General features: G+C 48.6%; 4 protein-coding genes across 7 annotated transcripts in view; 1 reads left to right on the forward strand and 3 right to left on the reverse strand.

Annotated features, from left to right (window-relative positions):
* The first annotated feature begins 189 nt into the window (after positions 1-189).
* Positions 190-5,854, forward strand: SIRT4 (sirtuin 4). The gene is made up of 5 exons (XM_082773710.1): positions 190-322; positions 1,689-2,194; positions 2,884-3,178; positions 4,316-4,519; positions 5,070-5,854. The coding sequence occupies exons 2-4, from the start codon at positions 1,695-1,697 to the stop codon at positions 4,466-4,468; spliced, it is 948 nt and encodes a 315-aa protein (XP_082629836.1). The 5' UTR covers positions 190-322; positions 1,689-1,694; the 3' UTR covers positions 4,469-4,519; positions 5,070-5,854.
* Positions 5,855-6,478: 624 nt separating this feature from the next.
* On the reverse strand, positions 6,479-13,045 carry LOC309884705 (uncharacterized protein). The gene is made up of 6 exons (XM_082773903.1): positions 12,999-13,045; positions 12,115-12,343; positions 10,836-10,959; positions 8,348-8,505; positions 7,826-7,899; positions 6,479-6,973 (listed from the first exon to the last, which is right to left on the reverse strand). Exons 2-6 carry the CDS (start codon positions 12,334-12,336, stop codon positions 6,805-6,807), a joined length of 747 nt encoding a protein of 248 aa, XP_082630029.1. The 5' UTR covers positions 12,337-12,343; positions 12,999-13,045; the 3' UTR covers positions 6,479-6,804.
* Positions 13,046-13,075: 30 nt separating this feature from the next.
* Positions 13,076-15,034, reverse strand: PLA2G1B (phospholipase A2 group IB). Its single transcript, XM_082773904.1, has 4 exons — positions 14,890-15,034; positions 14,647-14,806; positions 13,750-13,877; positions 13,076-13,263 (listed from the first exon to the last, which is right to left on the reverse strand). The coding sequence occupies exons 1-4, from the start codon at positions 14,921-14,923 to the stop codon at positions 13,136-13,138; spliced, it is 450 nt and encodes a 149-aa protein (XP_082630030.1). The 5' UTR covers positions 14,924-15,034; the 3' UTR covers positions 13,076-13,135.
* Positions 15,035-18,040: 3,006 nt separating this feature from the next.
* Positions 18,041-23,095, reverse strand: part of MSI1 (musashi RNA binding protein 1) — a 29,424-nt gene continuing 24,369 nt past the window's right edge. For 2 of the 4 annotated variants that reach the window (XM_082774523.1, XM_082774521.1), the window contains 4 exons: positions 21,956-22,024; positions 21,715-21,869; positions 21,203-21,268; positions 18,041-20,289 (listed from right to left, as the gene is read on the reverse strand). In XM_082774523.1, the coding sequence (XP_082630649.1) occupies positions 21,227-21,268; positions 21,715-21,869; positions 21,956-22,024 (266 nt within the window). In that variant the 3' untranslated portion in view covers positions 18,041-20,289; positions 21,203-21,226. Of the gene's footprint in view, positions 20,290-21,202; positions 21,293-21,714; positions 21,870-21,955; positions 22,025-23,095 lie in introns of all 4 variants that reach the window. The other 2 variants (XM_082774522.1, XM_082774520.1) reach the window with 1 other exon arrangement.

Consider the following 23,095-nt stretch of genomic DNA (forward strand, 5'->3'; position numbering starts at 1 on the left):
GTAGTGTTTGCTCGGGCTCGCTGCAAACTACATTTCCCAGCAAACTCCTCGTCCGCAGGCCTGCAGAGGTCGGTCGGGCAGCGCTATGACAGGTAGGTTTTGGGGCATTACTCACCATAAGGTGCTTCTGGCCCTGGCTGTGCGCACCGTGCCCACCACCCCTCTCCTCCCCCCTGTGTCATTGTTACAGAACAGGCTGGGGTGATGCGGTTCTGGATTTCTGCCCTGTAGCAAGCTGTCTGTCCTCTGCCTGCGCTGGCTGCTCTCTTCCTGCGGAGCTTTCGGATGTGTGTGAGAAAACAAAACCCAGCCGTGGGCCCTGGTAGGTAGCTTTACGGAGCTTTGCGTAAGCGTGGCTGGGTTTTGGCTTGCATTGTTGTTGTTCTTTTTTTAAATCTGAGCGCTTTGATATTGACAGCAGCCTTGCATTTCACAGGAAGCGTTCAACCCTTTGCAAGTTTCTCTCTGTCACTCACTGTCATGCTTCAGAGCCTCCCTCAAATGTACGCGCTGCTGTTCTTGCTGCTGCGCCCACCGCTGCCTTCTCCCTCTCCTGTGGGTCACCCTGTTTTATATCTCCATTTCATTCCCCCTCTGAACACTTCCTTCTGAGAGATCTTTTGATGATAAGGGGGGGAAATGGAGAATTTTCATCAGTTAAAGCAATTTAATCACCATCAAGCTGGCTTAGCAGCCTGCTGGGAGCATCACGACAGGACTTATTCTCAAAGCAAGTCACAGTTTATTGGGAAACTTTGTCCCTCCTAATTAATTAATATGGAAAATTAAACCTGTACAGAAAGAAGGCCCAACACTACTCTTGTTAAACAACAAAACAAGGCAAAAATCATCATGAACATAATCCTCTGCTTTGATATAAAAAATAATTTGGGACTATAGTGGAAGGCTTTCCAGAATAAGCCTGCACGATTCAGCCCTGATATCAGTCAGCCCTGAAAAACACTGGCATGGCCACTGCGTCTGTACATTGGTGATTTCAGTCTAATTTACTAAAGTATGGTGCCACGGCCCTGAGTCCAGGCAGTTCTCCCTGTAATTCGACCAAAAATGAAGTGGTGGAGGTTAATTGAGACAAACCTACTCTTTGCCACTAGCATCTATTTAGTATCAAAATACAGCTGAACATACAGACTTTCAGTGTATTCAGATATTGCTCTACTAACTGTAAAAATTGGTACTTGAGGGAGACCAAGGACTTGAGGCAAAGCAACTCAGACACAGCAGGAGTCTATAAAAACCAGCCAGGCTCTGAAGCTCAAGAAGGAGCGAGCTGCCTGCCTAGCAGACAAACAAGCTCGCTAGTTGAAGAGCTTTCTCAGAGCTGCCACAGGTCTCACAGGCACGTTTCCAGCAGGCAGCCTTTAAGGAACTGTCCCTACACTGCAACAGCTCAGCTGTGAGGTGCTTGGTGCCCTCCTCAAACTGCCTTTAACACCCTCACACCTTCAGCACCCCTCTGTGAAAGGGACATGCAAACACTGTCCTCGCACAGCAGGGTGTACTTAACTGCTCCAAAGTCATTCTGATTTTGTTAGAAAAAAAAAAAAAAAAAAAAAGAGCAAAGAAAACTTATCAGCAATGTTTTCCAGAGAATCCCAAGAACATAGAGCCAGGGACATGCTCTCTGCTTTCTTTTACCTGCCCTGTGTTCTGTTCTTGGCTTTTAGCTCAGCATGTTCTCTGCCAGGAGGTTGCCAGGGGGTTGCCGAGCCACCCGACTCCATCACCTCAGACACCACTCCGTGTCCAGGCCCTCTCCAAACTTGGCTTTCGTGCCAGCCTGTCTTCCCCCGGATCCTGTGGAAGTAGAGGAGCTGCAGCGTTTTGTTTCTAACTCCAAGAAGCTCTTTGTAATGACCGGGGCTGGAATCTCGACAGAATCAGGGATCCCAGATTACCGCTCTGAAGGAGTCGGGCTCTACGCCAGGACCGACAGGCGGCCCATCCAGCACGCAGAGTTTGTTCGTAGCGCCAGTGCCCGGCAGCGGTACTGGGCAAGGAACTTCGTGGGCTGGCCCCAGTTCTCCTCCCACCAGCCCAACACGGCGCACCTGGTGCTGAGAGACTGGGAGAAACTGGGAAAGCTTCACTGGCTGGTGACCCAGAACGTGGACGCCCTCCACACCAAAGCTGGGAGCCAGCGCCTGACAGAACTGCACGGCTGCACACACAGGTACCCCGCAGGGACAGGAGGATGGCTGATGCTCTCGTGTCTCGATCGGGGTGACCAACATGTCAGTGCAGTGGTAGCTGCTGAAAAAGGAGGCAAAATGTAAAAGCTCTATGTTAGTGGAGATGGCGTGCTCAAGGGTGGTTTTGTGCTGGGGTGATGAGGATTGTGCACCAGCGCTGCTCACAGAGCGGTGTTTAAGAAACAAACAACTCCCCATTTTTGGAGTACTGTTTGGGTTATGCTTAGAACTTATATCAGTCCGAACCTCCCATTTCCTTGCTGCAGCAAATGTCCTCTTAGTGAAGGCAGGGGGATCCTGAGGATGCAAAGAGTGTCCAGGGCTAAGTAGAGAGGGTGGTGCCAGAAATGCACGGGCTGGTCGTCTGGAGAGGAGCCATCACAGTCTGCCTGTGGTCACCCAGAACTTCCTGATGAAAAAGCCAAGCCCTAACTGTGAGACGGGATGCACAGGGTTCAAAGTGCTTACCCTGGAGCATCCCTGCAAAGCAACAGCTGGAGTCAGAAAGACAGCTCAGTGACCTGCACTGTCTGTTACATAAATGGGGGCGATGACAACAGACTTTCCAGGCCTTCTAAGGAACAAGTTCCTCAAAGTTTGTTCCTTGTTCTAAGGAATGAGTTCCTTAGAAGCTTCTCTCTCTCTATTATGACTTTGCTCTGCATTTCAGGGTTTTCTGCCTGGGCTGTGGAGATCAAACCTTGCGCTCTGAGCTTCAGGAGCATTTTGAAGCTCTGAATCCTACCTGGAAAGCTGAAGCACTCGGTGTGGCTCCGGATGGGGACGTCTTCCTGACAGATGAGCAGGTGCGCAATTTCCAAGTCCCAGCTTGCAGTAAATGTGGTGGCATCCTGAAGCCCGACGTGACCTTCTTTGGAGACACGGTGAGCCGGGAAAAGGTGGATTTTGTGCACCAACGCCTGGCAGAGTCAGACTCCATGCTGGTGGCAGGATCCTCTATGCAGGTAAGGAGGTCTTCCTCCCACCCTGCGTTCCTGTTTCTGGGCTACTCTGCTTGCAACAAGTTCTTAGACCCCCAAATTAGAACTGCTGTTTGCAGTCACCACAGCCACTTCAGAGCTTCTTGGTAATTTATTTTTACTGTTGTTGGGATTTAGTTCTACAGTTATCCTGTTTGAGCCTGTAACTCCGCTGCCAGTCTCAGTCATGCTGCTGTAAATAACCCCATTCACACTTCAGACCTCACTCTGCTGCCTCCTCCATCACTGCCTTGGAGGCTCACGCTTGCCCATAAAGCCAGGATACCTGACACAATTCAGTTCTGCAAACATCACCACCCCACCTTTTTTTTTTTCCCTTGAATTTTTTAGCCTATGCCAGCTGTCGAGGCCTCATGGAAAGCTGTGTGCAATACCAGATTTTAGGACTTCTAAGTCCTAATCAAGCTTCTGAAGAAGAGACCAGAACTCTCTGCTTGCTGCTTAGGACTGTCCTTTGTATCACACCACGTTTTCTCTGTGAACCGTATTTTATCTGTAAGATAAGGTGATCTAGAAAACCCTGGTGTTTAACCTGTGAAAGCTTTTGGAATAGAGCTTGTGTAAGAGATTTTCCAGGAACAGTTTCTATTACATTAAGAAAAACTAAAGCTTTCCAGAAAGGCAGAAAATGAAGGCTTGGCTGATTGCAATTCACTTCAGGATACTGGAGACAAATTCCTTGAGCTTGCACTTCTTAAGCACATAATCCTTTGCACAGGAATGATTGAAATGCCTTACGTTCATTCTTGTAGTACCTAAACTGGGCCATGTGAGAACCATCGAAGCAGAAGCATTTAAGTACCTATGATAACTAATAAAAACTGCTGCAGAGATTTACTAAAAGACAAGGGCTTTCCCCTTCAATGTATATATTTTCTACAAAAGTGGAAACCCTTCACTGATAAGAAGTCAAAAGCTGTTCTCTTCTGTGCACTCATGAGTGGAGAAACCTCCTACTTGAATTAAGTGCAGTTGCATAACACAGAGTGTACATACAGCCCCGTTTTCCTGCCAACAGCAACTACTTTACTTTCTTTAGACCTTTCTGTAGCTCTCCTTTGCCTGTGCTGCCAATAATTCTCTCTGCTGGTATTCCTGCAGGTGTACTCTGGTTACAGGTTTGCTCTTGCTGCCCGGGAGAAGCAGCTGCCCATTGCAATCCTTAACATTGGGCCCACAAGGTTAGACCACTTTGCATCCTTAAAACTGAATTCCCGCTGTGGAGAGCTGCTGCCTCTGATCGTTGCACACTGACCCAGCAAACTGAACATCAGCAGCTATCAGGAGTAAAAATATTTCTCCAAGGTGAGTACCTTCCCTGGTCAGTCGCCTTAAGGGGTAAGAAGATGGGTTTCTGTATCCATTAAAATCTGTGACTGAGATGTGCTGACTAAAAAGATGTTCCCACAATGCTCCCATCAAAAATATATCCCCATCAAAGCCTGGCTGCAAATTTTCATCTGTGCCTGGTATGCTCTGATGGGCTATTATACTGCTTCCCGTGATCATAAACAGAAAGCATACTCAGTGCAAATGCTCCCAGAAAATTAGGCAAAGGAGACCAGAAAACCTAGCAATGTTGACCTCCAATCCAGTTGTCACAAACAGAAAACTACAGGGGATCGGGGGCATCTGCAGATTCAGAGAATGTGATCAGTGCTGCTACCTTTGCACACAATTTTCGTTGTAACAAACCAATTCATGAAAGTTTCTCAAGTCACTGTACTCGTACTGACAATTTGAAAGCTGTCTGGTTGAATTGATCCAGCTGATCAAAACACTGCTCTTTTGAAATGAGAATAACGAAAATGGTCGATTCCATCGATAAAGCAGCTTCTTACCTCCCCTCCTACAGGACTTACCATCTCAAAAGTGGAAAAACTTCAATCTCAGGGGCATCTGTGAGATCCTTACGTGTGGCCCCTGATGACACCAGGAGAGGGCAGCAAGCCTCGCGCATGTCGACCTGACCAGTTTGTTTTCTGCATTGACACCCGCTCCACTTAACAAGGAAGGAGAATGATGATGAAAAAATGTCTTTTCTGCCTTACTTTGTCGTTGTAAACAGTGCCTTCTCTTTGCACTCACTGGGACAGGATAACCAGACATGTGAGAACAACACTTTTTTTTTTTTTTTTGAATAGTTGTCCCAGGAGAAGAGTGAGGGGCAGGGAGTTTTACCAAGTAACTTGAGGTAGAATAGCAGAGGAGAGCAATGTGGAACACCACAGTATCAGCTGGAGGATCCATTGCGATTAGTGGGCAAACGTGGGGCATGCTAAAGAGGGTAAGGACTCAAGGGGATTTGCTGTTGCCATTTTAAAAAAAATGGCTAAAAAGAGAAGCTGAACAAGAATACTGCTCTTGTAAGAAATGATTTGAAAGCACAGACTGCAAGGTTGACGTCTTTGAGCAAAGAGGGGAAGTCAGCACTTCTCTCAACTGTCAGCTGACCAGCTGAACTGCTTACTATCCGAACGCTTTAAAAATGGAATATTGTTGAGATGCCAGAGGATTTACTTTAAGCTAATATCTGACCAGAGCTGCTTTCAGTGTGGCTGCTACCTTTTGTAGAATGCATTTTTTAAAGATGTTATTTAATTAATGAATAACTAAGTAGTGAATTAAAATTGTTTACATGACTGATACTATTTGCATTGCAATTTCCTCTCCCTCCTGTGATTTATTTAAGGACAGTCTCAATAGCCAGTTTAGATTCATTTTTTCCATTGCAAAAATGCAGGATGTAATTACTAACAGTTGATGAATTGAGAGAGAGAGATGCAATTAAATCTGCACAATAGGTTTCCCTCAGGACTGAGCTCAAGCTATTCACAGATGTGATTTTGCACACTCCTAACAGATCTGTCACTACTGGGTAGCCATGTTTTGGTAATCCTTAGGGTGGTAGCTTTACATATATTATAACATATGTGGGGAATCTTGCCCAGACTGGAACATCACATTTTTCACCCAACCTTCCATATGAATCTACCACTCCTCTCATGGTTATGAGGGAGTGTAATTGTTGTTCCAAATGCCCCAAACCTACTCCTCACGTCATGTGTCCTATACTGATGATTTTGACAAGAACTTTTTTTGAAGAAAGAGTGCCAGAGTCATTTACTAAAAGGGCAATAACAAAGCCAGGAGATCTGGCCACAGGATGAAAAATTCTTGGTTTTGTTGTTGCCATTTTCAGGAGCAAGTAAAATACAGAATCAAAGGGATACTCGAGGACCCAATTCTGCAGAAGGTGGAGGAAATTAGATACTTAACATGTTTCAAGACTTAGCTATAATGGGTCTTAGGAGATGCTGCTTCACTTCAATGCCATGTCAGGTAAGTTCAGGACCACTACCTGCATTCTGCTCCCATTTAATGGTGATCCTACTTGCCAGTGAGTTAGAAATCTGCTGTTTGGTAGTGAAGAAAGCTCATAGATGTCAGTCATCTTTTTCTTAGTACAATTGTCCTGCTAATGAAAGCTTTTGCAGAAACCATGGCTAAGGCATAGCAGAGCCTCCACACGCAACCAGGGCACTTGCACAGCGTTTATTCGTTTAGGTTTTTCATATTAGAAGAGACATTTATGCCTCTTTAGCAGAGGAACTGGGGCCAGGTTTTTCATTATCCATGTCATCTTCAGCACCACCTTGAAACGTGGATGTCATAGTTGTGTTAAAAACGGAGGCTGCCAGTTTGGTGTCATTAGAGCCAGCATTTTGAGGAGGAGGCGTGGGAGCACTGCCAGGAAGTCTGAAAGAAGAAAATGTCTGCAGTGAGGACCGGGCATTACCAATGTGACAGGTGACTAAACCTGCTACGCCCATTCCTGCCTCCAATTCAGCAGCTGAGCACATGGGAGTCGCGGCGTCTCTTCAGCATCACTGATAAAGGCGTCTCTACCCTGACCCTGCACAGATTACACTATATATTGCACTATATGCTTTTAAGTCACGAGGGACAGTGACTTACAGTAAATGATAAACATTTACAGTAAATTTCCTGTGCATGGTTTATTACTATACGGTAGTGAGCACATATACATAAAATGAATATGAGGCTGAGACAAAGTTGTTCCTTTTTTTCTACCCGGCTGATCCAGCACTACTAAAATTGACTACTTCTACAGCAGGATCAGAACACTTAATCTCCTAACGTGTTCCCCCACCACCACTGGGAAGTAAGATTGCTCAACTGAGAAATGCCTAAAGTTCCAAACCAAAAGCCAATTCTGCACCACTCTAACGCTGATTGACACCTTCCCCTGTCACTCCTTTGGCACTCTTTGTGTAGGAAGAAGCAAGGCAGAGAGATAACAGCTATCAGAAGCTGACTATGCCATTGCAGGTAGCTAGCAAAGACCTGTCTTGAGAAATCTCTCAGCTTCTCAAGTTTCCAGCCTGGATATAGTTATAGAAATCCCCAGGGTTGAGCAGTATAGGACACAAATCAACCACCGGCTGAAACTAACAGAAGAAGAGTGTTACAGAGCCTGAGGAATGATCTCTTTCCCTATTACCATGGGGAAACACAGATCCTTCCTAGCAACCTTGTCTGGTTTAACCCAGCCATGATCATCCCCTGCATGATTCAGTGCTCTCCTACCTTTTCTGGTTCACTGTTGCTATGCCATTCCACCAGAATTTCAGATCAGGGCTTGAAACTGTAGTTCTGTCCACCTGTGGTTGGTAAAAGCACACATTAGACAACAGCACAAGTACAGTTTTTTTGTTTGTTTGTTTGTTTGTTTGTTTTTAAACAATGAATTTAGCTGAATCAACAACTTGTACTCTTTCTTACAGCTGTTCCTAACACAACAGGTTCCTGAGGTTTGGCTAGAGGAGCTGTGAGTACCTTATAATGGATGCTTCTGCCCTTCCTATGAAAGGGGGGCTGGAGTTACCCAGAGCAAACAAAAGCTACTTCATATTTGGCAAACCTTGCCTTCAGTTCTGGGCAAACCCTCAGAGCAAACTTTGTAATAGAGTTCTGCAGGATGAGAGCTGTCTCACAAACTGCACTCCGGTGAAGGAGCAGCACCCAGGAGACAGCCTGGAGTGTGCCTGATGGGAATGGTGTAAGCACAGCCTCCCATCTCCTACAGTCAGATTGCTCCTGCTGACAAACCTGCTGATTCGTGAGTTTTGGAAAAGGACCAAAGACCCTGGGCATTGTGATCTTGGGAGGTTCAGGAGCCTTGGAGCGCAAGGGGCTAAATCCACCTTCTAGAGTGTGCATCTTTCCCCACGAGTGCCTTGTATGTCTTCCTTTCCTAGTCTTTGCACCTGTGTGGAGAAAAAAAAATATTTCAAATCAGTGCCAAGTTACTGGTTTCCTCAGTCTATTCATTCAAAACCCAATGCTTGGGCAGGACAGATGGAGTCTTCCTCTCACATAACCTGTCCTAGGGCAGCCCCAGGTAAATAGCAACTGAAAGCAACCATCCTGGGAGGCTTTCTGGTGCCTATGGGAAAGGAAAACACCTGAGGTTAGTGCTTCTTGTCATGACACCCTGCACAGTGCAGGGGTTTTGAGATCTAAATTAACTTAGCCTTAACAGCTGTGGTTTTAGATTACAGAAAATATAATTGTAGCAAGAGAATAAATTTACAATAGAGGACTTTGCTTCTCCAGTCCTACTGGTCTGGCCATTTTCATCACTGATATATATTCACATATAATACATGTGAAAAAACCTTTCAGATGCCAGATTTCTCCTGACTGATGCTTTCTTTCTGAAAAGGTCAGGAATTTCTGATATGTGGGGTGTTAAACAGCTTTAATCTTTCTGGTTAAAGTTAAAAAAAAATCTGGATGATGTTTTGGGCATAATAACACAAAGAAGCCCATTAGTCCTTTTCCTCCTATCGTATTGCTTCTGTGAGATTTTAAGTGGAAGAGTCCCCAGTGGGAGCTGCACAGCTGAGTGGTCTGTCACCTGTGCACCCAAGTCCTGGTAGATACAGGACGCATGGACAATAAGAAATGGACAGTAAGAGATGGACAATAAGAAAATCATACCTGCTCACACTGACAATTGGCCAGGCAGGTAACAATAAGGCTAAAAATAAAAGAGGAGGATTATAAAAAGCATTTTGCGTTAAAAGGTCTCACAGTGTACAGCACAGCTCTTGCAAACTAGAGGTGAGCAGCTTTGAATGAATGACCCAAGTGAGCTGCTAGCCCTTGCCAAGACCCTGACGACATATGCAGCTTCAGCACATGCAAATCAGAAACAGTGAATTTTTGCTAATATGAGAGCTCTTCTGGGACATTCTGCTACTCCTTTATCAGAAGAATCTTCCAAGAAAAAAAAAAAAAAAAAAAAAAAAGGTATCAAAAGACAGACACATGCTGCATCCAAATGTCCAGCGTGGTCCTTGGCAAGGGCTAAGGAGAAGAAATCCAACTGGACTTTGTAATTGTAAAAACCTGCAACAATTCAGAGTTCACAGTCTGACACAAACCACTGCTGGTGGGAAGCGATGTTTGGTTCCTTAATCAAGCAAGTGGCATCTGACAAAAATCAGATTACAACCCTCCCGTTTAGCACTTGGCAAGACAGAGCTTGCTTGGTGTAATGAGGGACTTCTGTGTCTGTGCACAGAACTGGCTGTGGCTGCAGCACGGCTCCTCGGCTGCCTGTGCAATTACTGCTTCTACAATAAAGCAGCTGTACCTGCAGGTAAGGAAAGCCAGAGATTACGGCTGCCTTCTCAGTAAGATGAGTCCCTTTGTTGTTTGGGGAAAACAGCACTGGAGCTGAGACAAGAAGCAAATGCTTTTTGATGTGTTTTCACAGCTTAGCATGAAGGGGAATAATAACCTCAATTTACTGAGCTGCACACAGCCAAATGGGTTGAAGACAGTTCCTAAAGCTCTGCCAGATTTATGGTGATTGGACCTTTCAGTCAGAGGGAAACTTGGAGCTGTGAATAGCTGATCAAAGAGGAAAGCTTGTTTTAAAGGGGGTGATGAAACATGGAGTTTGCAGCTCATAAGAACCACCCAAAAAAAAAAAAACAGGAAATAAGTTTCAGTTATGCCCTGCAAAATGGAAGATAAATCAGGTGTCTTGACAAGCAAGTAAATATATGCCTCTCCTACAGAAACTTGCAGCAAGTGATTTCAGTTTGGGTGCTGATAGAAAAGGGGCATCAATACGGTATCCAGCAGCAACACAGCAGATCTGGGGTAGTAGAAAGACCACAGAGACACCTTTCTGGTGTCTCTGAATAATTCATGAGAACTTTTCATGAATTCATAAGAAAATTCATGAATGAGATAGTAGATTAGTATCACTGTTCTCCCTGAGATCTTTCCTGAATGACCAGAAACAAAACTACTTCAGGAAGGTGAAAGACAGAGTCAAGCTAGCCAGGATTTAAAAACAGTGCTCCAGACACAGATGATACCTGCAAGTCTGTGTGCAGACCCCAGTTCTCTCTCTTCCCACTATGGAAAGATACCTAATTACCACATCTGTGCTCTTCCTTCTGCATCACTAAGTATACAGTGGCAGGTAAGAAGAAAAGCTGAGCCTGAGAAGAAGAGTAACAGTACAAGTGTCTAGTATTGGTCTCCAGACACAAAAGGAAACTGAAGCAGTCATTACCCTGAGCATAGTTGTTTACTCTCTTCATGTCTCGTCTCAGCTGGCATACTTTCTCTCTCATCTCTGCAATGTCCATGTAGTTAGAGTAATTCAATTCTCCCTGCAGAGTCCAAAAAATCTTGGCCTAGAAAACAACAATAGAGAAGACAAAGATAAGACACTGAGAGTTCACTTCTGCACCATAAACCCACACAGGCACCATCCCTCCAGCATATCACATGCCAGCTCTGTACAGCTTCAGAGCTCCCATGCACAGCAAGCACAGGAATATTTTATTTCAGTTCCTACTTCTGCTTTTAGAACAGAAGCACAGACTGGCATGGCAAAAGATGTTCATATATTCTTCGTTCTTCCTGTCAACTGGCAATAAGTCAGTCTGAGCAACCGCTGGCCTACTGTTACTCTGCTTTCCACAATGTTCCTCCAAGCCCTAAAGAGTAACTTTGCACAGCCTCTTCAAACCCCGCCACCACTTCTGCCATTGCCTAGGGCCTGGCGCTTCATGCTACGTGACAAGATCCCCTATACAAGGGCTTGCCTGGGGGGCTGTTAAATCTGCCGTTAGACCTTCTACACCACCAAACGTGCGTAAATAAGAAACATGACCAAGGGTCCAAACGTAAGCGTAGGCTGACAGAAATGTGTATGGGGTAAGAGAGACATAGAATGAGTTGGCACTCCCATCTTTCCACTGAAAGTATCTAGGGAACGCTAGAATGGCCCAGCAGCAGATGTACTACCCACCTCAAACCTACAGTTACTACTACAGGGAAAGACTTATACTAAGTTTCTGAAATGCTTCTGACTGCAGCCCAGCTCTCTTCCCAGCTCAGGATGGTACAGCTCAAAAGCACAGTGTTTCTTTACATAGCGATAGTATTTTACTTTTGCCTCTACAATGGGTTTTATTTATCCCTACAAAGGGATTTCAGTAACACTTAGGACCTTTACAAACACTGAGCTCAGAATCAAAGCTAGCATGTGAGGACAACAGACCTCATCTTGCACTTCCAGCCCTAGAAATGATTCATCCTAGCAGTATGATGGAAACACATCCATGAGCCTCCAGATTTCCACAGAAGAACACAGAGAGCTCAATGTTTCCAGAAAACCCATGAACATGAACACCTGAAGAAAACCAGGAAATGAGTATTGGCACAACATGGCCTATCTGGCTGTGAGACTTGCACACTCAGTTTTTATTTTATTGAAAAAGAAGTGATTCACCCTCCTATCTCATTATCATCCTGATAGCCTCCTACAAGGAGGCCACAAGTACCTTTATGTAAGAGAACAAGCCAGCTTCTTCCTTCTCCACCTGTTTCTGCTTCCTCAAAGCCCTCTCACAGACCCGCGGGTTCTGCTCCATGGCCGCGTACAGCTCCTGCAGGCACTGCTGCGTGTAGGACACGGACTGCTCCTCAAAGTCCTCTGGGGAAATCTGCCTGCAGAACGCGATGCTGAGGGGGTACTCGTTGTCAAACTCGTCCAGGGTCTCCATCCTCTACCTGGGCAGGGAGGACAGGCGGGCTGCACGCTCTCCTCGTGCTGAGGGACGCGGCTGAGCTGTTTTTGGCTGAGGAGCCAGGGCTCCCTTCCACAACCTGGGGCAGCCCCAGGAGCCCACCCGCCCCCTCCGGCCGCCCCCACCGGCGGCAGCAGCCCCCGGGGGCTCCGTCCCGGCACCGTCCCTCAGGGACGCCCCTTCCCCACAGCTACAGCCCCGCGGGCATGGAACGGCCAAACGCCTCGGGCCGTGCCCCGAAGGACGGGAGCCCGGAGGAGCAGCGGCGGGGCTGTGGGGGCCGGGGGGAGCCGCGCCGCCGCCGTTCCCCGCTCGCCCGGGTGCTGGGGGGCGCCGTGAGGGGACGGGGCGGCACCGGGACTCGAACCCGGGTCCCTGAGGTGCTCCCCGAGGGGCGGGGCGGGGCCGGGGCGGGGCGCACCTGCTCGCAGCCTCCCGCCCGCTCCCTCCCCACCTCCTCCCGGCTCCGCCCCCGCCGCTGCTCAGAGCCAATCAAAGAACGCGGTGACGGGGGAGGCGGGGACACCGCGCGCGCCACAATGAACCCTTCGCGGAGGGGGCGTGGCCTCCCCTTCCCCTTCCCCTTCCCCTTCCCCCTCCCCCTCCCTCCTCCCCTCCCCAACCCCCCCACCCCGAACCCGGTCGTGCGCGCGGCCGTTAACGGCCGCCGGGGGCGCGCGCGGCGCTGAGGCGCGGCAGAGGCGCGGGGGCGGCGTTGCTTTGTGTCAGCCCGGCTTTATTATGTACACGGCGCCCGCTCGCTCGCTGCCGGCCCTCAGGAGGACTTGCAGTACTTGGCCGTGTCCAGCCGGTAGTGGCCCGGGTTGTAGGGCGCCTTGGCGAAGCACATGGCGGCCGTGCGGTCGCAGTTGCAGATGAACATCTCGCACTCGTCGTTGGTGCCTGAGGGAGGGAGCGGGGACGGTCAGAGCCTCAGAGCCGCCGCCCGCCTCCCCTCAGCCTCCCCCCTGTCTCACTGCCGCCATGTCGGGCGTGAGGCGCTCCCACAGGGGCTGTGGGGGCTCCTCAGAGTCCCTCCTGCCTTCCCTCAACTCTGCCTGGCGGCCTGCTGGCTGCTTCTTGCCGTGCAGGAGCCATAAAAGCTCGGCCATGGCATTACAGACATGTAACAGAGCTCCCCAGTGCTCCCCAGTCATCCCACTGCCCCCACGGCCTCGTGTGGGAGCGCAGGACCTCATCCCCCTGAGGAGAGGACGGGTCCCCACGTGCACGACCTCACGCCCTGACCCTTCTGGGCCACCTCAGAGGCATCCACAGCAAGGGCCTTGTGCTGGCCTCCCTGCCACAGAAACACTCGGTTCACACAGCCCCGACCCCAGCTGCAGCCGAGGTGCCGAGCAAAGCAGAGTGAGACAGAGGAGGACGTACTGCTGCACGTGATCTCCTCGCCGGTGCAGCTGAACTTGTACGTCTTTGTGTAGGGGTTGTCCACTAAGGTGGTGCATGCTGACAGCTTCTTTGCCTGAGAGTAGCAGTTATCGTGTGCTTGACAGCACCTGGAAGACAAGGAGGAAGAGGTCAGAAAACGCCAGAAATGCAAGCTCAGCTGACCTGTGAGACATGTAAATATGCTCGTGTTTACAAATATGCTTTGACAAGGCGCTGAACAAAAAAAAAAACCTCAAGATACTCGGTGATAAGAGAGAGAGGACACAAAGGACCTCAAAGGGACACAATCACAGAATATCCTGTGCTGGAAGGGACCCACAAGGATCATTGAGTTCAGCTCCTCCTCTGCCAGCTACTGTTCCAAGTACACATGTGTTTACAGCAGCCTGGCAGCTGAGAAGCTAACAGCTGGCACAATCCGCTGCACTTTGGCTATCGGTCTAATGTGAGCTCCAAACTGGCAAGCTACTTCTTAGCATTTTGCTGCTCAGCCCTGAGAGGTCGATGGTCAAGCACTGGGTAGTGGGCTCAGAACTGCTGTCTGGGCTGCCAGCACAGCACTGCTGGGAAAACAAAACAAAACAAAACAAAACAAAACACAAAGGTGCTGGAATGAATGGAACATAGCTGCCACAGAAGGAGAAAGTAGAATGCATTGCTTGGATTATATTTTATCCTAGTAATAAGACATTCAGGTATGATACTACACAACCTTTTTTCCTTGAACCAGTCTTTGGGGGAACACTTTATCCATAGCAGCCAGAGAGTTTTGTGAGCATTTTTTTTATATACAGGGCCAGCTAAGGAGAAGCAGGCATGCAGAAATGAGAAAGTGCAAGCTAGGAAAGATATTTGTAAAAGCAGAGTTGTACAAACTTGTCGAGTTCATCCACTGGTGTTCCACTGCCTCCCAAGCCACAGTAGCAGCCGTAGCCATCATACTGAAGCAGGGGGTGGCTGCCCGGGATGGTGCATTGGATCATGCTGCGCAGCTGCCACACTGCGCGAGGCGAGACATCAGCGCTGGCAGCACCCACTGAGGAGAAGCACAACGGTTAGAGTTAGGCATGGTATTACCAGTCACGGGCACGCTGAGAGGGGCGAGTGCCACCTACGCACCCGACAGCAGGAAAAGCAGGGCAAGGGACTTCATTCTTGCAGGTCTTGACAATGAGACTGGTCCTAAAGAAAATGCAGCTCTTTATACTACAAACTCACCTTGAAACAGAACTGAGGTCAGCAAGCCAGTATTTGTGTTACTGAATGCAGATTTCTTCCATCAGGGGCTGTAGATGGCAGCTTGTGACACGACCAGGTGAAGGCCAGTGGAGTTCAAACTCTGGAAGCCAGGAGGGTAAATATTTGCTTTCCAGGATTTCTGCAATTAAATTATTTTAATGGTCATATTAGAAGACTGCCTAAAAGAGCTGGACATTTTTAAGGGCTCTCTACTAAAAAAATATAGCAATGTGGTAGTTATGCTGGAAAATACTGACACTAACAGCCAGTTACTAATACTTGTATACTCTTTCTATGCTATCCCACTTATCATTATTCCTATATCTCTGCATTGATTCACCTGGCCTAATTCAGGGAATGAGATAACACATTGTTCACTTATCCCCACTGACCCTTGGCATGAGCAGAAAAAAATAATTAATCTTAAAAAGTCTAGTTTTAACTTTCTCCATATAGGAAAAAGAAGTACTACTAGGCAAGAACCAGGAGCCAAGCAACGTGGAAATCCTCTGAAATTTCTCAGGAGAAGCAGCATAACAAACAACTACAACAAAGGAAAGTGTGAGCACAAGGAGATGGTAACACATCGGTGGTGGGATGACTGTAGGAAATATTAACTGAAATATTCAGCAGGATTTTCCCTGAGGCTTCAGAGATGCAGAGGACCAAGAAGAAGAAGGAGTGTTGGAGTGCAGGGACAGACATGGTGTTCTCTGGTCAAGGTCTGTGTGTTACCACATCACCAGGTACACGGCAAAACCTAGCGGAGCTGGGTGAAACTGGTGAATGCTCCAGGCAATCATATTCTGATGGCATCAGGCTGCCATCAGGCTCCTGAAATCACCATCATGTTTTGTGTGTTTAGACTTACCATCTTCAGAGCGGCTACATTTGCAGCCTTTTGGAAACAATGAGCATGCTGGCTGTGCAGTTTCTTCCCGTTATCTATTCTGCTTTCCATCCATCAAAATCTGCCTGATAAATGTAGTCTTCCTTTTAATACATGTACATTGCCTGTCCAGAAGAAACTACCCATTCTTCCTCTGAGATAGAACCTCTGTTCCTCAAGTTAAGCAAAATTAATTTTTATACTAGCTAGTCTGTAGATTTAACTAAGTATATGGGGATAAAATAGTTTCCCTCCAGGTTATGTGCCTTTGGCCAGCCTTACTCCATTTCACACCCATCGCCAGGTGAATGGTAGCATTGCAAATGGAAATAACTAGTGATAAGCTGGTGATAGCCCGCTGATTTCAGATACAAGCAGGTGGCACAGTACACATTCTCCTGGCAAAGCCAACGTTACCTGGCTTAAACAAGGACTTGTGGCTTATGTGACTTCCGAGGAGTTACGCCAGAAATGACCTGTGCTTAGAAGTTTCAAGGCACACAGCGTTCTGTAGCTCAGAGACAGCAGTTTCTTGCCAAAGCAAAGCCCATCTAGGCCCTTTGGTTCTCTGCACCAAGGCATGAGGTGAGTTGGATCCAAAAAAGGGTAAGAAAAGTTTTTGCAGTCAGCCAGGAGTCCAAAATACTGCAGTTGTATTCAGACCCTGGAGCCTGTAATGCTGCCAAGGCTACAGGTTTGGCATTTTTACACACTTGAGATATTAATTGTAGGCTATTCCCTTGATAGTAAGAATCTGCATTTATTTCTAAAGATTGAATCAAGTTTTAAGAGTAAGGAAAGAGAAAACAGCCTAAAATCCAGAGTGCTTATTCAGGAAATGTAGGGTTCAGCACCCTTCAGTAGGATCAAATGCATGTTTCTGTAAGCGATGGCAAGCACATCTTCCCCTTCAGAGTCGCTGAAACTACATCAGGGTGCCCGCAGCACCCAGGGTGCTGACACATCCCTAGGCCACCTAGCTGAAGCTAGGCCTGCTGATGAGTGACCAGAATCATTCCGACTTTTTTGATCTCTCACAAGCTCTCTGATGCCCCAAGATTCCCCACTCACAGGTTAGCTAAGGCCAAACAGGTGCTGGGATACAGACTCAGGATTCCTGTGTCCTAATGGTGAGAACATCAAAGAAACATTAAAGACTGATGTAGAAAAAGTCGGTGCCCCCGTTTATTTAGAAAAAAAGGATTTAATCTTTTACCCACAGATCAATCTGCTGACTTTCCCTTCAATATCCATTTAAGTGACATTCTCATTCTCCCTTGGCTACCTTTCCCTTTTTTAATGTTTTATTTCTCTTCTACCAATGAACCTTAGGTTCCTTCTGTGGTTCCTTCTTCCTCATTTCTCAGTCTCTCATTTATTATTGATGTTGCCAAGAAAACCTCTACTAAACTGGCCTTTTAAGTCACAAAAATGCTGTCATATTTTGGATTTCATAATCTGATTTCAACAAAAGGACCACCCAGAGTGGGAAAGTGAGCATGTGAGCAGCACAAGAGTGTGTTATGAGAAAACTCCCAGAAGGGTACAGATTTTTCCACTAAAGCTATTTTTGGCTTCCCCAACCTGTACAATATACAAAGCTGCTGGTGCTCAGTTCGATTCTGAGGACACCTCAATTTGCAACTCATTCTTAAATTCACAGGTTTGAGCCTTACCTCATTTCTGAGAATTCTCTGTGATTAAGACCTGCTAGAACAGGTCTGTTACACTGCTGGAATTTACCATCTCTTGTAGTGTTACCTACTAAGGAATTCTCTTCCTATGTCTTCATTTTATTTTCTTAGATCTAGCCTCCTTGGCTCACCATAGTCAACGAATCCAAAGAGTATCTGAGCCAACCTTCCAAGCACCAGTGTCTCCTCCCTTCTCAAGCCTATAAATATCTGCACAAAACCTCTCTAATGTAAAGAAGAGGCACAATCTCTGCTAAACCCGGATCCACCTCACATTATAAACTGGGCCGCTGCCAAAGGCTGGGAGCAGAACACACAGTCAGAGCCCTGGGGCTTTTATCCTAATGGCAGGATGCGCCTCCTGCCAGCTCCCAGTTCACCTGCAGTCTCCTCCACTGGAAAAATCTCCCACGCCCAAATAACGAGAGAGGACAGTTTTCAAATAATTTATTAGGAATTTAAAACTGAAATCTGGAAAAAGGGTTACAGGTGTGGAGAGAACAAACATTGGAGTGTAATAACTTACTGGCTTAAAAACACAGCTTTATTATTTTTTTAAAAAAAATGCCCACCCTGAAACCGGAGCCCCAGCCTCCAGGCAGTGGCAGCACTGGCCAGAGAGTGAATCGCAGCCCAGCAGCAGCACAGCTGGCCTGGGATGTCTGGAGGGGGCACGGAAGCAGTTCAGCGCGTATACCAAGAGGGAGGAAAGCGCTGGCCGCAGACCCAAATTTGAAGTATATAGAATAAAAATAAACCCAATAAAATGCAGCTCTTCTTTACTTAGGAAATATTTAAAAAAACAGACATACAGACTCTTGTCTCAGTAACAAAAATTATTGCTTTGTGTTTTCAGTACTGATCTGTTAAGTACCCTCTTACCTAAACAGAACTCTCCAAACACATCGCCCAGGTCAGGACAAGCTCCAGCACACGGGGAGGGGAGGGATGGGAGAGAAGAGCCCTGTGGGCACAGCGGCCCTCCCGGTCCTGTCCTCAAAGCCCCTCTCCCTTACGGGGGCTCAGTTTGGGGGAAGAGAGGGAATGATTTTTAAAACTTAAGATGAAGCTGTTATTTCCCTGGGAAAAGAGTTTGGCTGCATCTTAATAAAAGGCTTAATCACCCCCCTTAACAAGGTCTTTGGTTCACTGAAATCCAGACCCAAACCTGCCCCGTATGCTCCTGCGGGAGGCTTCCCCGGGCACGTGGCGCCAGGGGAAGCCCCGGCAGGTTGTGGAGAAGGGACCAGACCACCTCCGCACGGGACAATGGACAAATTCCCACAGTCTTCAGAACACAAGAGTAAAGCAAATGGGAAGCTGCGATTCTATAATTCATATAATCCCTGAGAAGCCCTTAACCCGCCCCCAAGTCACCACCCTAATGCTTTTCTCCCCGTTAACACCTCCCCAACCCAGCGCCCTGCCCTTCAGAGAACGACCACCCGCATCTCCCCCCAACCTGCCTGCCTCCCCTTTCCGATACCCTCGCCTCCGGAGGAGGAGGATCCCTTTCCCAGGAAATCTTGACGCAAGCGATAAGTGTTTGGAGAGTGGATTCCTTCCAAAGTAACCCAGACAAACAGTGGCGGCAAAGCCCTTTACCTAAAGCCAAACCAGAGGCTGGCACTGCGGAGCCCAGCGATGGAGTCTGTACATCGAGCGATTGGAAGCAGCTTTGACCCGCTCAGCAAAACAGCCGGTGGCCGGTACGTTTCACCCCCACCCCCACCCCCCCTTTCGTCTCATCAGAGGTCTTAAAATCTTACAGTAAAAGGTGTACAAAAAAAGAACGGAGTCCTGTCAGGATTCTGCTGGAGAGTATTGCTCACACTGCGGCACCAAGTCCAGGACCTGGAGCTGCTCCTCGGAGCCAGGCTGCACATGGCAGCCAGGTTCAGCTCGCAATATTTACATATTATACAGGAGGAAAAAGAAAATCCCACGTAAAACTAAACCTAGGAAAACAAAAAAAAATCTTTCAGCTGTAAGATAGTGTTTTTCACTTAGCAAAATATACATTTGTTTTGTTCCATAGCGATGTCCAACGTTTTCGGATCCTTGGAGTTTCACACTTTTCAAAGCCTCACATTTACAAAACAGAAACAATTAAAAACAGTTTCTTTAAAAAAAATAGAAATACATCAGTTCCTCTCATCCTCTGCTCTCTCTGCGTCTCGTTCTTTCCTTCAGAACTGCATTCTTGTTACATACCGTGCTTTAAAAACACTGACGACAACAACAACAGAGTTGAAAATATTCAAAACAGTTTCAAAGCCAAATAAAAATACTCCTCAATAAAAACTACCTAACACAATCACAAAGCCAATTCATAAAATATGTCTACTAGCTCGGGAAAGAGCAAACAACAAAAAGAAGGGGGAGCCCCAAAAAAGATAAAAAAATAAAATAAAAAAATAAAACTAACAGCTAATAAAATAAATAAAAGAAGAACCGGTGGGCTGGGGGCAGGGGAGGGGGAAGCGTAAACCGTCGGTGGTTAGTAAGAAAGCGAGATGATCTCCTCGGGTTCAGTCCAGTGTGGTCTGGTCAAAGGGAGAGATCAGGGCAGGGCGGCAGGAGCCTGGCAGCCGGCCGGCAGTGTGCAGTTTGACTCGAGAAAAAGGTAACCGTGGCTCATCCCCCGAGGCTCACCAGATCCTCCAGCCGCTGTCCTCGGTTAGGTCACTGGGGAATCTGCGGGACACAGCAGGGGGAGGAAGGGACAGGATCTAGAACAACCAACGGCTTTCCTCTTGGGGCTTTCTCCCGGGGTTACCCGGCAGGAATAACTCCACAGCCAGACCTGCCCCGACACGGGCTTGCCCCGCACCTCGCTGGCACGGCAACGGGGCCCAGCAGAGCTGCTTCCCTCTTTAACAGCACCAACAAGGCTCCACACGCCGTGCAGCCGGCCTGCCCCGACCTGCGGAGCTCCTGGCTCCGGGGAGGCTGCAGCCAGGCAGGGTCCAGCCACAGCTCCAGCACCCAGCTCAGCGCCCAGCCAGGCTCCGGGGGCCTTGTCCGGACACCCTTCCCTGCCAGCTGTTGCCTCCTTTAAAAAAAATAACTTTTTTTTTTTTTTTTTTTTTTTTAACTTTTTAAGCCAACAAACTTCAGCCGTGTTCACAGACCAGACGCCATCCACCAGCTCCCTCCCAGGCCCTGCTGAGGACCAGAAACAGAACTGATCGCACCCAGATTGCCCTCTGCCCTTCTCCCAGACAGGAGAGGAAAGCTCTGCCCTGCAGAGAGGCGGTCTCAGCAGCAGTGAGAACAACCAGCCGCATGGACAGGCTCCCCCTGCCACACAGGTGAGCCACCAGGTCATGATTCTGGCCAAGCCTGCAGACCTCTCCTCTTCCTGTCAGTGCTCTCATCTCCCCCCCTCTGTGCCCAGACACCAAGCGATCCCTCCACAATGCTCCCAGCCCGAGGAGCAGGAAATCAACCCCTGTGTGGAACGGAGCCCTGGGCTGGCCACAGGACTCCCTGCGTGGGCTGGGTGAAGCCAGCGAGCCTCCCCGCAGCCTCCACAGCCCCTGCTGGGAGCCCAAGCTCAGAATTTCACACTTCTCTAACTACCCGGCCCTGTTTGAAGCTCTCTTACCTCCTGCCTCCTTGGTCCCCAGCTTCAGTGATACCCATTGGTAAAAGCTGTTGCAATCAAGGGACCCTGCGAGGAAAGAGTTAAAACCCCCTGTTAAGCAAACAAAAGAGAAGTGAAGAAAATTACTACCAAAACATATTCAGTCGCGGTTCAGATGCTGGGAGCGCAGTTCCAGTTGCAGGTGCCAGGACTAAAGGAGCCCAGCAACCCACAGGACACTGCGTCAGGGCCAAGATGAGCTTTGGGAACATCTGGGCCAGGTAAGGGGAAGGTCTGGAGATCAGGACCTTGAGTTGTGGCTGGGGAGAAGCAGGGGAGCCCAGGGAAGCAGCAGGCTCCCAGCGAGCTGCGGCATCCTGCACCGGCAGCGCGGGGCTCAGCGGTGGCATTTCCCAACCAGAAAGTTGTCTGCTCCCCCCCAGCTTGCCTCCATCACCGCGTGGAGATGCAGCCCCCTCCCCTGCCCCTGCCACCACCCTCCCCCTGCGCAGAGCCCAGCAGGGAACACTCACCCCTAGGCTGTGGCCGAAGCCGGTGCTCGGGGCCGGGCTGGCAGCGCTGATGTAGCTGCTGACCCCTGAGTCCTGGTTGGCGGCTCCGTAAAGCTCCGCCATCGGCCCGGGGCTGGTGGTGCCCAGAAATCCGCCGGTGCGACTGGGGGTGGAACCTGGGAGAGGTGGCAAAACTGGAGTGAAGGTCCCCAAAACGCAGGCCCGTCCCGCCCCACACCCCGGGGAGGAAGGTAGCACCTACCTGTCCCTCGCACCACGGCCGCCGCCGCCGCTGCTGCCGCCATTGGTCCATACGCAGTGAGGGGGATTGCTGCAAAGGAAGGCATGGGCACCTCAGGGACCTCGTGGCTCCACGGGGAATTCCTCAACGGGGCCCTACCTGTCCCTGCTGTGAAATTCCAGGGCCACGCAGGCACATCGGCCACGTGCAGTGTGCAGGATGTCCACGGAGGAGAGCAGGGGAGCGCCCAGCCCTGCCTCTGCTGGCACCCTTTGCACGGGGGGACACGAGCCATGCTCTGCTAACCCCACAGCCCGGAGCAGCTGAGGGATGTGGAAGAGCTGAACCAGAGAGACAGATAAATCCCAGGGTATTATAGGTACAAATTTTGGCTATAAACGTGGAGAAACCCAGCAGCTCGGAGCGATCCTCAGTGATGTGAGGCTCAGCCCCTCCCCTCTGTTTTGAGGCTCTTATTTTAACAGCCTCTTTCTACCTATTTCTCTGCTCAAGGCACGCCATCCTCCCCGCTTTCACACCTGAACTGCTCAGCCCCTCGCTGCTCGTTGCAGACGAGCAGGAAACATATACCGAGGGAGCAGGAACTAAAAATGGCTTAATTAAAACAGTAAGTCTTAATTTATACGTGGCAGTTTTAATTCCCAACTCGACTGCCATAGGCAACCAGCCCTCGGGGCAGGAGGCATGCAGCCAGCGTGTTTCTCTTTGCCCTTAAAATGACTGGGTCAGCATTTCATGCTTGAATGTGAAATTCACCGTGATTCTGTTTAGAGCACCATAAAAAGAGGTCAGAACAAATCAATCACGTTAAGGCTGAAATCCAGACTAGCTTATAAGGGAATATTTAGTAGCAGGCACCAGCCTGTTTCAGGCAAACGTCACGCAGGGCTTAGATCTGGGTTTGCCTCTCGCTGCAGGCCCCGGGCCAAGGCGAGCATGCTGCAGCTCCGCATCGCCCCCAAAGACACCGCTCTGGGGAGGAAACGCTGCTGGCAGCCGCCCGCCCGCCCCACCGCTGCTTCAAGGCTCTAAAACAGATGAATGAATGTGCTTTAAATGAGAACAAGGGCCAGGCCTTCTCAAGGACTCCAATTCTTTTTTTTTTTTTCCAGAAAAATCCCTTCTGGCTTTTGCAGGCCG

This window comes from Aythya marila (genome assembly GCF_965140915.1).
Source record: "Aythya marila genome assembly, chromosome: 17".
Lineage (NCBI taxonomy): Eukaryota > Metazoa > Chordata > Aves > Anseriformes > Anatidae > Aythya > Aythya marila.